General features: G+C 31.8%; 1 protein-coding gene across 1 annotated transcript in view; it reads right to left on the reverse strand.

Moving 5' to 3' along the window:
- Window positions 1–13,017, reverse strand: part of LOC142223927 (uncharacterized) — a 16,583-nt gene extending 3,566 nt beyond the window's left edge. Inside the window, exons 1-8 of the mRNA XM_075293739.1 lie at window positions 12,671–13,017; window positions 12,494–12,601; window positions 8,722–8,866; window positions 8,292–8,505; window positions 8,098–8,231; window positions 3,704–4,023; window positions 1,011–1,118; window positions 762–906 (exon numbers count right to left, since the gene is read on the reverse strand). Of these exons, the coding sequence (XP_075149854.1) occupies window positions 762–906; window positions 1,011–1,118; window positions 3,704–4,023; window positions 8,098–8,231; window positions 8,292–8,505; window positions 8,722–8,866; window positions 12,494–12,601; window positions 12,671–12,945 (1,449 nt within the window). The 5' untranslated portion in view covers window positions 12,946–13,017. The remainder of the gene's footprint in view (window positions 1–761; window positions 907–1,010; window positions 1,119–3,703; window positions 4,024–8,097; window positions 8,232–8,291; window positions 8,506–8,721; window positions 8,867–12,493; window positions 12,602–12,670) is intronic.
- Between the last annotated feature and the right edge of the window lie 537 nt (window positions 13,018–13,554).

Here is a 13,554-nt window from a genome sequence, read left to right on the forward strand (position 1 = left end):
TATATATATATATATATATATATATATATAATATATATATATATATATATATATATATATATATATATATATATATATATATATATATATATATATATATATATATATATATATATATATATATATATATATATATATATATATATATATATATATATAATATATATATATATATATATATATATATATATATATATATATATATATATATATATATATATATATATATATATATATATATATGAGAGCTATATCTAAATCTGAACCGATTTCTTCCAAAATCAATAGGGTTCTATTCTGAACCAAAACAAAAATCAATAGGGTTCTATTCTGAACCAAAGTATTAAAAATGTTTATAGAAAGTAATTGTTTGAAATATAGTATAGCAATTAAAAATATTTATTTTTTTTAATAAAAAATTTAATTAAAAATGTGATTGTATCAAATAAAAAATTAATTGAAATTTCCTAATGAAATCAATTAATTTTTTAATCAAGTATTTTTTTTATGCTCAATTAAAACTGTGATTGATACTATCATTTTCGTGATTGAAGACATTTCAATTAAAAAATTAATTGGATCAATTAATTTTGTGATTGAATCTGAAAAAAATTTTGTGTGTAAGGAGGTTTGTGGGTTTGCAAAATTACGTTCTGAAGCAAAAGCACGTTCACAAATTGCCCGATGATGAATATGTATAAATACTATAATTACGAGCTTAGTATTAATTTATAACATTTCCTCTTCGTTTCATATTTTACCTGTAAAAAGTAGAGAAACTTCTTCATTTGCAGCAATCCAATGCGTGCAATATGACCAAAGGTAATACCATTAAAGTCAATGGTAAATATGAGGCCTTGGACAATGCCAGTTTCTTGTAACCAAATGTCTTGAGCCAAACAATATCTTAACAAAAGGAATAAAAATTGTATATATATATTTAGTTAGCAATACTATATGTAAAGCAAATATATGTGTATGTGTATTTATTATTATTCGCTTCAACTTACAATCTCATGGCATCAGCAAAGTTAAAATTTGCTGTATCGGTGTCAATTAATTTTCCTAAAATAACGCCGTATCCTTCCGGTGTGGTATCAGCCAACGGATATCCAGCCCTGGATGTTATGAATTTATTAATGTTAAGAGAGAGAGAGAGAGAGAGAGAGAGAGAAATGGAATTTATTTGTTCTATTATTTATATGATTTCAAAAAAAAAAAAAAAAAAAAAACAAGTATATACGCCGTAAGTTCGGCCAGGCCGAATTTTATGTACCCTCCACCATGGATTGCATAGAAACTTCTACTAAATTCTGTCATCAACAATCGAATTACTTTGGTTGCGGTAACACTTGCCGATGGCCAGGTATCCTAAAACTTCCTTAACGCCGTCTTCTAAATTGTAAGTTAGTCCATAAAACAAAAAAAGACTGATTAAATACGTATATAATTCAGTTCGACAAAATTTTCTATAGAAATAAACTTTTGACAACATTTTCTATAGAAACAAAATTTTGACAACATTTTCTATAGAAATAAAATTTTGATAAAATTTTCTATAGAAATAAAATTTTGACAAAATTTTCTATAGAAATAAAATTTTGACAAAATTTTCTATAGAAATAAAATTTTGACAAAACTTTCTATAGTAATAAAATTTTGACAAAATTTTCTATCGAAATAAAATTTTGACAAAATTTTCTATAGAAATAAAATTTTGAAAAAATTTTCTATAGAAATAAATGTTGATAAAATTTTCTATTAAAATAAAATTTTGATAAAACTTTCTATAGAAATAAAATTTTGACAAAATTTTCTATAGAAATAAAATTTTGACAACATTTTCTATAGAAATAAAATTTTGACAAAATTTTCTATAGAAATAAAATTTTGACAAATTTGTTATAGTAATAAAATTTTGACAAAATTTTCTATAGAAATAAAATTTTCACAAAATTTTCTATAGAAATAAATGTTAATAAAATTTTCTATTGAAATAAAATTTTGATAAAACTTTCTATAGAAATAAAATTTTGACAAATTTTTCTATAGGAATAAATGTTGATAAAATTTTCTATTGAAATAAAATTTTGATAAAACTTTCTATAGAAATAAAATTTTAACAAAATTCTCTATAGAAATAACATTTTGACGAAATTTTCTATAGGAATAAAATTTTGACAAAATTTTCTATAGAAATAAAATTTTGATAAAATTTTCTATTGAAATAAAATTTTGACAAAATTTTCTATAGAAATAAATGTTGATAAAATTTTCTATTGAAATAAAATTTTGATAAAACTTTATATAGAAATAAAATTTTTGACAAAATTTTATATAGAAATAAAATTTTGATAAAATTTTCTATTGAAATAAAATTTTGACAAAATTTTCTATAGAAATAAAATTTTGATAAAATTTTCTATTGAATAAAAATTTTGACAAAATTTTCTATAGAAATAAAATTTTGACAAAATTTTCTATAGAAATAAAATTTTAACAAAATTTTCTATAGCAATAAAATTTTGACAAAATTTTCTATAGAAATAAAATTTTGGTAGATTATTTTTGGCGATATGGACCAATTTTTGTGTAATTGGCCATCAGCTTTAAATAACTTTAGAACGATATGGACCAATTTTTGCATGGCTGTTAGCCATGCATATACTAGCGCAATATACCAAGTTTCAACCGAATCGGATTAATTTTACTCCTCCAAGAGGTTCCGGAGGTCAAATCTGGGGATCGTTTTATATGAGGGCTATATATAATTATGGACCGACATGGACCAATTTTTGCATGATTGTTAGAGACCATATACTAACACCACGTACCAAATTTGAACCAGATCGGATAAAATTTGCTCTTCCAAGAGGCTCCGGAGTTCAAATCTAGGGATCGTTTTATATGGGGTCTATATATAATTATGGACCGATATTGACCAATTGTTGCATGTTTGTTAGAGACCATATACTTATACCATGTACCAAATTTCAGCCCGATCGGATGTAATATGCTACTCTTAGAGGCTCCGCAAGCCGATATGGCCCATTTGTTATACCATCCGACCTACAACTACTTGTGCCAAGTTTGAAGCCGATGGCTTGTTTTGTTCGGAAGTTAGCGTGATTTCAACAGACCGACGGACATGCTTAGATCGACTCAGAATTTCACCACGACCCAGAATATATATACTTTATGGGGTCTTAGAACAATAATCTATGTGTTATAAACGGAATGATAAAGTTAATATACCCCCCATCCTATGGTGGAGGGTATAAAAATAATTAACAAATTTTTAAGGTGATCGAATAATTTTCTTTTATTGTCATCACACACAGAGAAGGAATATGATCACCTCCAACATGTTTCAAGAGCAAAATGTTATTTTTGGATGGTGACCATGTAAAATGTTTATCTCAAAAATGTTGTTTTCTCGCCAAACATAAAATTTTTTCCGAAAACAGATACATAATTTCTGAAAAAAAATGGTTGCGATAAAAATGTTACATGTTCACCATCCAAAAATAACATTTTGCTCTTGAAACATGTTTGAGGTGATCATATTCCTTCTTTGGGTGCAGTGATTAATGTTCTCATTTTAACGTCAAAACGGATTTCAATGAAATATTATTCGATTCAACAACAGTTTTGGTTGAAGTTAAAAATAATTTTGTCTTTACGTTTAAAATTTAAAACTTACAGTGTTTTAAGAGCTCTTTTCCATGATACATGATCCATATCGGCATTACCAAAAAAGTCATCGAAATGGGTACGACAAGTTAAATAGATATCAATAACCTGTTTGGTATATTCCATGCTATAGCCACAGGCATGAAAGAAAAGTAAAGCCTCTTGTTCCGTCAGATTGGGCATATGGGGTTGAGCCTCCAGCCATGTTACCAATTTTTGTACTTCTGAACGTTTTATGTGAGGATGCCGGGAATATTGTTCTTCCAAATTAAATAGATTCCACATTTTCAAAAAAATCGCTAGATAAACAAAGACAATTGATTCCGTACACTTTGAACGATGTTTGAGAAGTAAATTCAAACATCAAAATTCAAATCGCACAACCTTTCTGTTAACTTTTAGACGTCATTTGCTTTTACCTATTTTTTGGGAAAGAAATAAAAAAAAAAACAATAATTAAATTTCATTCGAGTTTTTTTTGTTGTTTTTCTGGTATTGCCTAATACAATATTCAGTTAAATAATTCGAAAAAATATATATAATATAAAAAATGGGTATATAATAAACAATTTAAAAAACCTATTATACTCATATTTATTAAAGTTATTGCTAAAAAGCTTTTAATTGTATATTGCAATAAAAGGCATAGAGAATTTTTGTTTTCGAAACAAAGAAAACTAAAACACATCGTGATCTTCTCATGATCTATAACTTCGGATAGTTTATAGTGAACTATGACCACCACTATACTCGTACATTTAGCGGACAGATTTTTTGTGTGGATATTAATGGAACCTCAAAGTAAAAGTGTAATAAAATAGTTTCATCATAATTTATTAACACTGAATTTATGCACTGAGAATAATTTAATTCACTTATACACTGAAAGAATAGTTTTCTTTTTTGAAGAACGGTATTTGAAGATAAACGAAGTTTTCTTTTGATACTAGAACAATTTTCCTTAAAAGCAAGTAAAACACATTAGAGTCGCTCGTTAAAACATTTGTCATAAAATCGGATTTATTTGGTCTTAAAGAAGTATTTTCTTTAACAGAGGGGAATTTATTAAAAAAAAAATTATAGTTTTATTTTATTGTTTTAAAGAAAATAGTTTACAGCAAAGGGGAATTTCATTTCTAAACAAGTAAAGAAAGTCTAAAGTCGGGCGGGGCCGACTATATTATACCCTGCACCACTTTGTACATCTAAATTTTCGATACCATATCACATCCGTTAAATGTGTTGGGGGCTATATAAAAGGTTTGTCCCAAATACATACATTTAAATATCACTCGATCTGGACAGAATTTGATAGACTTCTAACAAAATCTATAGACACAAAATTTAAGTCGGCTAATGCACTAGGGTGGAACACAATGTTTTAAAAAATATGGGAAACATTTAAATCTGAAGCAATTTTAAGGAAACTTCGCAAAAGTTTATTTATGATTTATCGCTCGATATATATGTATTAGAAGTTTAAGAAAATTAGAGTCATTTTTACAACTTTTCGACTAAAACAGGGAAAAAAATATATATGGGAGCTATATCTAAATCTGAACCGACTTCAACCAAATTTGGCACGCATAGCTACAATGCTAATTCTACTCCCTGTGCAAAGTTTCAATTAAATCGGAGCAAAAAATTGGCCTCTGTGGTCATATGAGTATAAATCGAGCGAACGATATATATGGGAGCTATATCTAAATCTGAACCGATTTCAATAAAATTTGGTACACTTGACTACACTACTCATTGTAATCCTAGTGCAAAATTTCAACCATATTTGGGTAAAACTCTGGCTTCTGGGACCGTATTAGTCCATATCAGGCGAAAGATATATATGGGAGCTATATCTAAATCTGAACCGATTTCAATAAAATTTGGCACACTTGACTTAGTACAAATTGTTCTTCTTGTGCAAAATTTTAATCAAATTAGGGTAAAACTCTGGCTTCTGGGGCCATATAAGTCCATATCAGGCGAAAGATATATAGGGGAGCTATATCTAAATCTGAACCGATTTCTTCCAAAATCAATAGGGTTCTATTCTGAGCCAAAACACATACTTGTGCCAAATTTTAAGTCGATTGAACTAAAACTGTGACCTAGACTTTGATTACAAAAATGTGTTCACGGACAGACGGACATGGCTATATCGACTCAGGAGCCGACTCTGAGCATTTTTGCCAAAGACACCATGTGTCTATCTCGTCTCCCTCTGGGTGTTGCAAACATATGCACTAACTTATAATACCCTGTTCCACAGTGTTGCGCAGGGTATAAAAATGTTGTTCCGGGGGAATTTTATTTTCTATAGAAATAAAATTTTGACAAAATTTTCTTCACAAATAAAATGTTGACAAAAATTTCTTCAGAAATAAATTTTTGAGTAAATTTTCTATAAAAATAAAAATTTGATAAAAATTTCTATAGAAATACAATTTTGACAACATTTTGTATAGAAATAAAATTTTGACAAAATTTTTCTATAGAAATAAAATTTTGAGAAAATTTTCTATAGAAATAAAATTTTGATAAAGAAAATAGAAAGAAAGAGAAAATTTGAAAAAGAAAATAGTTTACAGCAAAGGGGAATTTCATTTGTCAAAAATTTTGTTCTGGAGGAATGTATTTTTTGGATGTCAACATTTTCTATAGAAATAAAATTTTGACAAAATTTTCTGTAGAAATAAAATATTGACAAAATTTTCTATAGAAATAAAGTTTTGACAAAATTTTCTATAGAAATAAAATTTTGACAAAATTTTCTATAGAAATAAAATTTTGACAAAATTTTCTATAGAAATCAAATGTTGACAAAATTTTTTATAGAAATAGAATTTTTGCAAAATTTTTTTAGAAATAAAATTTTGACAAAATTTCCTATAGAAATAAAATTTTGACAAAATTTCCTATAGAAACAAAATTTTGACAAAATTTTCTATAGAAATAAAATTTTGACAAAATTTTCATAGAAATGAAGTTTTGACAACATTTTCTATAGAAAACAAATTTTGACAAAAATTTCTATACAAAAAAATTTTGCGAATATTTTTAGAGAAATAAAATTTTGACAAAATATTCTATAGAAATAGAATTTTGGCAAAATTTTCTATAGAAATAAAATTTCAACAAAATTTTCTATAGAAATAAAATTTTGACAAAATTTTCTATAGAAATAAAATTTTGACAAAATTTTCTATAGAAATAAAATTTTGACAAAATTTTCTATAGAAATAAAATTTTGACAAAATTTTCTATAGAAATAAAATTTTGACAAAATTTTCTATAGAAATAAAATTTTGACAAAATTTTCTATAGAAATAAAATTTTGACAAAATTTTCTATAGAAAAAAATTTTGACAAAATTTCGTATAGAAAAAAAATGAGCAAAATTTCCTATAGAAAAAATCTTGGCAAAATTTTCTATAGAAATAAAATTTTTAATAGAAATAAAATTTTTACAATTTTTTCCTAAAAATTGAGGTTGCTAAAAAAGCAGCAAAGAAAAAATCATAGAAATCGTTTCGTTTCGTTGGCAGCTATAACAGAATTTCATACAAACCGTGGTTTCCAAGTTTGCCTACAGGCGACCCATAAACTTGCAAACTTAGAGAACATACTTCAGCATTCACACAAGGAAATAGTTGATATCTTTATCCATTCAAGAGATGCAGGATTATATAAAAAAGCGATGTGGAACCACTGTGGGTCGGTCTATATGGGGGATATAACAAAACATATGGTGTGTATTCGGCACAGCTTCTAGATTTTGAATTTCAAGCAAATCTGATAAAATCTACCGATGCCCTCAAATCGGGGCATCAGTTTATATAGGGGCTATAGCAAAACCTAGACCGATGTAGCCCATTTGCTAACTTGACTAACTTCTGCACATTTCAAAAAAATCAGAAGACTTTACATCTTCAAACAATGCTAAGGCTAGGTGTAGGCGCCCCTCTCTAATGTTCCGAGTAAATTTCAAGTAAAACAGATAAGTTGCCAGAAAATCTGAAAACGTTCAATTTGCAAAAAATCAGGGTTGGGCAAGAAGGCGTTCAACACAAATCATCCAAATATTAAAAAATCGAGTACTGATTTCATAACCTTCCGCTACGTCCTGAACTGAAAAAAGTACGTAGTTAAACTAACGCTAATTCTAACTTATTTTTATTGCAACAAAAATTATTTGTTTGTAGTTAATTTTGTTATTGTTTTTGCGAAATTTTCAACAGCTCAATAAAATTGTCCGTTTTTCCGAAAATTATGTTCCATCCTATTATCGTCAATGTCAAGATCCAAGTCAATTTTTATTAAGTGAAAGTGTTATTATAAAAAATACATATAATTCTTGCTTTATTTATTCTAGTTCAATTTCACATATCAACTTCTTTAATCTATATTCAATTTCTTAAAATTACCCTGTGTTCCATAGCCATTGGCGCCATTTTGACGTAGTTTCTCATTAACACGACGTTTGTTATTGTATTCAATTATATCCGAACGGTAAGAGCGAAGAATTTTATAAAATTTTTCTGAAAACAAAAATAAAACAATTTAAGCATTTTTTAATTTAATAACAAAAATATTTATACCGCTTTGCTCCTCACACGATAGATTGTCACCTCCGTAATCTTTAGGTAATATATGCTTTGGTAGATGTTCGTGTAAACTCTCTAGATTAGAGTGTACAATAATTGAGTCTCTCAATTCCTTTTTTAGAAAGGTCCTTGCGAGGGTCACCAATTTTTCAACAACCGGTGAAGAATTAACAAAATGAAAACAAATGAGACGTGAGGGTATACATTCCTAAGTAGAGAGAGAGAGAGAGGGAGAGAGAGAAATGAAATCCGAAATAGCATATCATCTGAGGAATTAATGCGTATTCAATGCACCAGGTGCATAAAAGATGACTTCCATCCTATAACAAGCCCATGTAAAAATCCTTCATTCTGATCTGATTTTCAAACATTTCCAGATCGAAAATGATTTGTTTTGATTCGCTTTTTTGTGGGGTCTTCTTACCTGTATGTAATGTAGTAATTTCTTTAAAAGTAAAATATTAATCCGTGCCAAATGACCAAATGCCAATCCACCTAAGTCGTTGATAAACACTATTCCAGGCATCAGACCCTGTTCATGTAACCACATGTCCTGGGAAGCAGCGAATCTGAAAAATATCCAAAAATTTTTAGAGTTGCTATGAAAAATTACAATACATATAACTAGCATCTTCAAGATAAAGTCTTTCTATATCATATACAATCTAACATATGTAATCCCGTTTTCAACGACCGCCCTAGGACCCAAGGTAGATGCGACAAAAACTGGACCCACACCTGGACATAATTGGACAAGAGTCCATCTATTTAAACCATTCTGCTTTTATACTATGTTCACACTATCCCGAAATGTCACATTTCACACTATGCCGAAAATTTCCTCAAAGTAGATTTCGGCGGAAATCTCAATTAAATACAGTAAATTTGCAATAGTGCAATCTCAGGTTTTTGGGATTGGCAGGACATGTGGAAAAGTACCTAATAATGTGAGAAGAGTGGATACATTTCAGAAGTGAGAGATAGATATTCAGGCATTGAGTGTTACCGGGAGTGAGGTAGTACCGATATGAACTCCCTAGGTAACCTTTTCTCGTCTTCAACAATCGGAAGTAGTCTTTCACGACGGACCTCCTGAACTGTTTCCATGTGAGTCAGTCGTAGTGGCGCCTTTATCACCCGTTCAAGTGACCAAATAAGGGTCTCAATTGGGACAGCATTTATCTAGTCTTTTTTTCCTTCTCCCGCCTTCAATAGTCGTAGATAATCTTCCGCCAAGGACATCCTGAACCGTTTTCATCCCCCAACCCCTTAACGGTACTATCGATAAGATGACCAATTGATCGGAATTCCTTCTTAAAATCGATCCTTATAAGTGTGACGCCTTGAGAAGGTTCCTTCACATTTGGAATACCATTGATCTACACATAATCCCATCTTGTTTTCACTCATCGGAGGTAACGTTCCACCAAGGACCTCCTGAACCGCATCTCCTCATCCCTGTTATCGCTGATCAAGTGAGCAATTGAAATTAAAATCGGATTCCGTAGCCTCCACTAATAGGAAGAAGTTTCCAACCTCCCGCCATAGTGTCCAGCTGAACTTCTTTCCTGCTTAAAATCGAAATTGCTAAGGGTGGATCTTTCGGAAGCTTCTTTCTAAGTTTAGATATCTATGAGCTGGTCTTCCTGGTAAATCTTCTCTTGTCTTCACTATTCGGAAGTGGTATTCCATCAAGAACCTTCTAAACGACTTCCTTTCGCACATCCTCTCATTCTCGTTATCGCCTAACAAGTGAGCAATTGGGATAGCACCGAACTGGTCTTTCTAGGTAACCTTCTCTCGCCTCCAAGAACCGTATATGATCTTCAAAGACCAAGGACCTTTTTTAAAATTGTCATCCCCCAACTCATGCATTTGTGTAAAGCGCAAGCAACTTTTAGGAGCATATAGCTTCAGATTACTGGCGGATCTGGAAAACGTTAACTTAAGCAGTCTGCTAATATATTTGGAACAATCTGGTTGGTTCAGTGAAGAAAAATAATCGAGAAGGTTCAGCGGTTAAAACTAGAAGTGCCCATATGTAATAGGTACTTTTAGTTAATGTTGTATCACAATGGACTGAATAGTCTAAGTGAGCCTGAATCTTAATCGGGCTGCCACTTTAACCTAACCTAACATATCCCCCAACTGATCTATCTCCTTATCGGCGATAACACCGAACGAACTAACGTCGATTAGGGTGACACTGTCAGCAGGATCCTTCTCATTTGAAATAGCATCGGTCTAGAAAACCCATTTTGCCTTCATTCATCGGAGATGGTCTACCATCAAGGACCTCCTGAACCGCTTCCATTCCCCATCCTCCCATCGTTGTTATCACTGTGACCATGTGAAATTATCATCTATCTATAATCGATCCTGGCTCGTTCGGAAGCTTCTTTCTCAATTGGAATAGTATAGGTCTGGTCTTCGTAGGTAACAATCTCTCGCTTTCGCTAGTCAGAAGTATCATTTCACTAAGGAAACCGAAACCGCTTCACAACACCCCCTCCTTATCGCCGATCTCGTGCCCTGCTGAACTTCTTAAGCAATTCCAAGTTCAATTGGTCACTTATCGCACTTCCTAAAATCGAAACTGATGAGGGTGGCTCGTTGAGAGGGTTCCTTTTCAATTGGGATAGCACTGATCTAGATTTTCCAGGTAACCTTTTCTAGCGTTCAATAATCGTGCATGGTTTTCAAAAACCTATGACGTCTTTTACAAGCTGTCAACTCCCAAACTTGCCTTCACTCATCGGAGATGGCATTCCAACTGACTTTCGCGCGTCCCCTTTTCCCTATTATCGCCGATCAAGTGAGCAATTGAACTTAATTCCTTCCTAAAATCAAAACTGATGTTGGTGTCTCGTTGAGAAGGAAGGTTCCTTCCTAATTGAGATAGCACTGATCTGGATTTTCCAGGTAACTTTTTCTAGCCTTCAATAATCGTAGATGGTCTTCAAGGACCAAGGACCTCTTTTACTAATATCGATCCTGATAAGGGTGACGCTCTCAGAAGGTTCCTTCTCAATTGGAATAGAATCGGTCTAGATAACCCCATCTTGCTTCACTCATCGGCGGTTTCATTCCAACTGATCCACCACTGCCTTTCGCGCATCCTCTCATCCCTCTTATCACCGATCAAGCAATTGAACTTAGTTCCTTCCTAAAGTCGACACTGATAAGTGTGGCTCGTTGAGAAGATTCCTTCCCAAGTGGACCAAGGTCCTCTTTTACAGTTTTCATCGCTCAACTGATCATCGATAAGGTGACCAATCAGTTGGTTGGCGATCGAACTAACAACCGAACACCAAAAAGTTTTTCAGCGGTGGATTATCCCACCTCAGTAATGCTGGTGACATTTCTGAGGGTTTCAAAGCTTCTCTAAGTGGTTTCACTGGAATGTGGAACGCCGTTCGGACTCGGCTATAAAAAGGAGGTCCCTTGTCATTGAACTTAACATGGAATCGGGCAGCACTCAGTGATAAGAGAGAAGTTCACCACTGTGGTATCACAATGGACTGAATAGTCTAAGTGAGCCTGATACATCGGGCTGCCACATAACCTAACCTAACCTAACATCGATTCTGAGGATTCTTTCAGAAGATTTCTTCTCCATTGGAATAACATCGGTCTAGGTAACCCCATCTTGTCTTCACTCATCGGAGGTGGTGTTCCACCAAAGACCTCCTGAACCGCTTCTATTCCCGTGTCCCCTCGTCGTTATTATGTCCAGTAAAGTGAACGATTGAACTAAGTGTCTACGTAAAATTGATCCTGATAAAGGTGGCTCGTTCGGAAGCTACTTTCTCAATTGGAATATCATCTTTTTGGTCTTCCTAGCTTACATTCGAATCGAATGTGGTATTACGCCAAGGGCTTTCTAAGCCGCTTCCATCTCCGCAACGCCTCATCAGCGATCAAGTGAGCAATCAAACTTAGTTCCTTCTTAAAATCTAACCGGATAAAAGTGGCTCGTTCGGAAGGTTCCCTTTGATTTGGATGGTCTTTATTTCGCCCTTTAATGAAGTGCTGGCGTGTTAATCAGAGGAAACTCCCCTCCTCGTCGCTATGGTTGAGGAATAGCAGTCGCAGCTAGCTAGTTTTTCATTAAATCGTCTTCTTCAAAATGAATTTCGCTCTCTGTTCTGAGTAAAGACCGACCGAACTGAATTATATTTTACTTTTTTACTTACATTCTTACACATGCGGCAAAATCAAAATTGTTGGGATCGACATCCACAACTTTGATTATTGTTACACAGTAGCCTTCGTTACTTCTACGTGTACAAGGAAAACCAGCTCTAAGAAGACAAGAAACACCATTCCATATAAAACCCTGTCAAATGAATTATCACAATGTCGTAACTTACACTGTATTCAGGGCAAGTTTCATTTCCGATGATTCCACATCCAAATCTCCATAGAATTCTTGGCAATGGGTACGAAATGTATAGTATCGATCGATTAGCTGTTTTGTGCATTCCGTTCGTAATTCACAAGCATTATAGCACAATAAAACTTCATGTTCCAATAGCTCGGGTAAATGTGCTTGGGATTTGGTCCATTCAAGGATTTTTAGAACATCTTCACGACATATGTTGGGATATTTTTCATATTCCTTTTCTATATCAAATAGCGTCCACATTTTTCTTTGTCTTTTAAGTGAATTAAGTATTAGCTCTGGCGTTGGAATGATGGTTTAGCGTCTTTAATAGTTAAAAATTGTTTGGTAATCTTCTCTTTTTATTCCATCAGTAAAAAAAACTTGAAATGTTGCATTTATAATTTTTATTAGTTTTGAATTAATTTTCCAATTATCGGTCCACAATGAAATGCTAATACAATTTATTGTGGAATAATTGAAGCCAAGATTGTTTTTGTAGCAAAATATGGGAAGAGGAATGAGATAGGAAGTAGGGATGTCCACGTGAACGAAACATTTTTAGGCACGCACAAAATTAATTGATGCGATTAATTTTTAATTGAAATATATTCAATAAAAAATTTGTTGAATCAATTAAATTTTTAATTTAGTTAGTTTTAAAAATTTCATTAAAGTTTTAATTGCAAATATTTTGGGGAAAATTATTTCTGTGTAAGCGCGAATTATCGTTAGGATAGAGCACGCATTTCTCCGATAGAAAGTTTCTTCTTTGTCCAAAAGTTGATAGACTTTTCAATGAAACTGTTTCGTTCTTAGAATTTAGTGATTCGACTTAAAAATGAGTATCTTTACATGAAAGAAAATTTTGTT

This window comes from Haematobia irritans, chromosome 1, assembly GCF_050003625.1.
Source record: "Haematobia irritans isolate KBUSLIRL chromosome 1, ASM5000362v1, whole genome shotgun sequence".
Classification (NCBI taxonomy): domain Eukaryota; kingdom Metazoa; phylum Arthropoda; class Insecta; order Diptera; family Muscidae; genus Haematobia; species Haematobia irritans.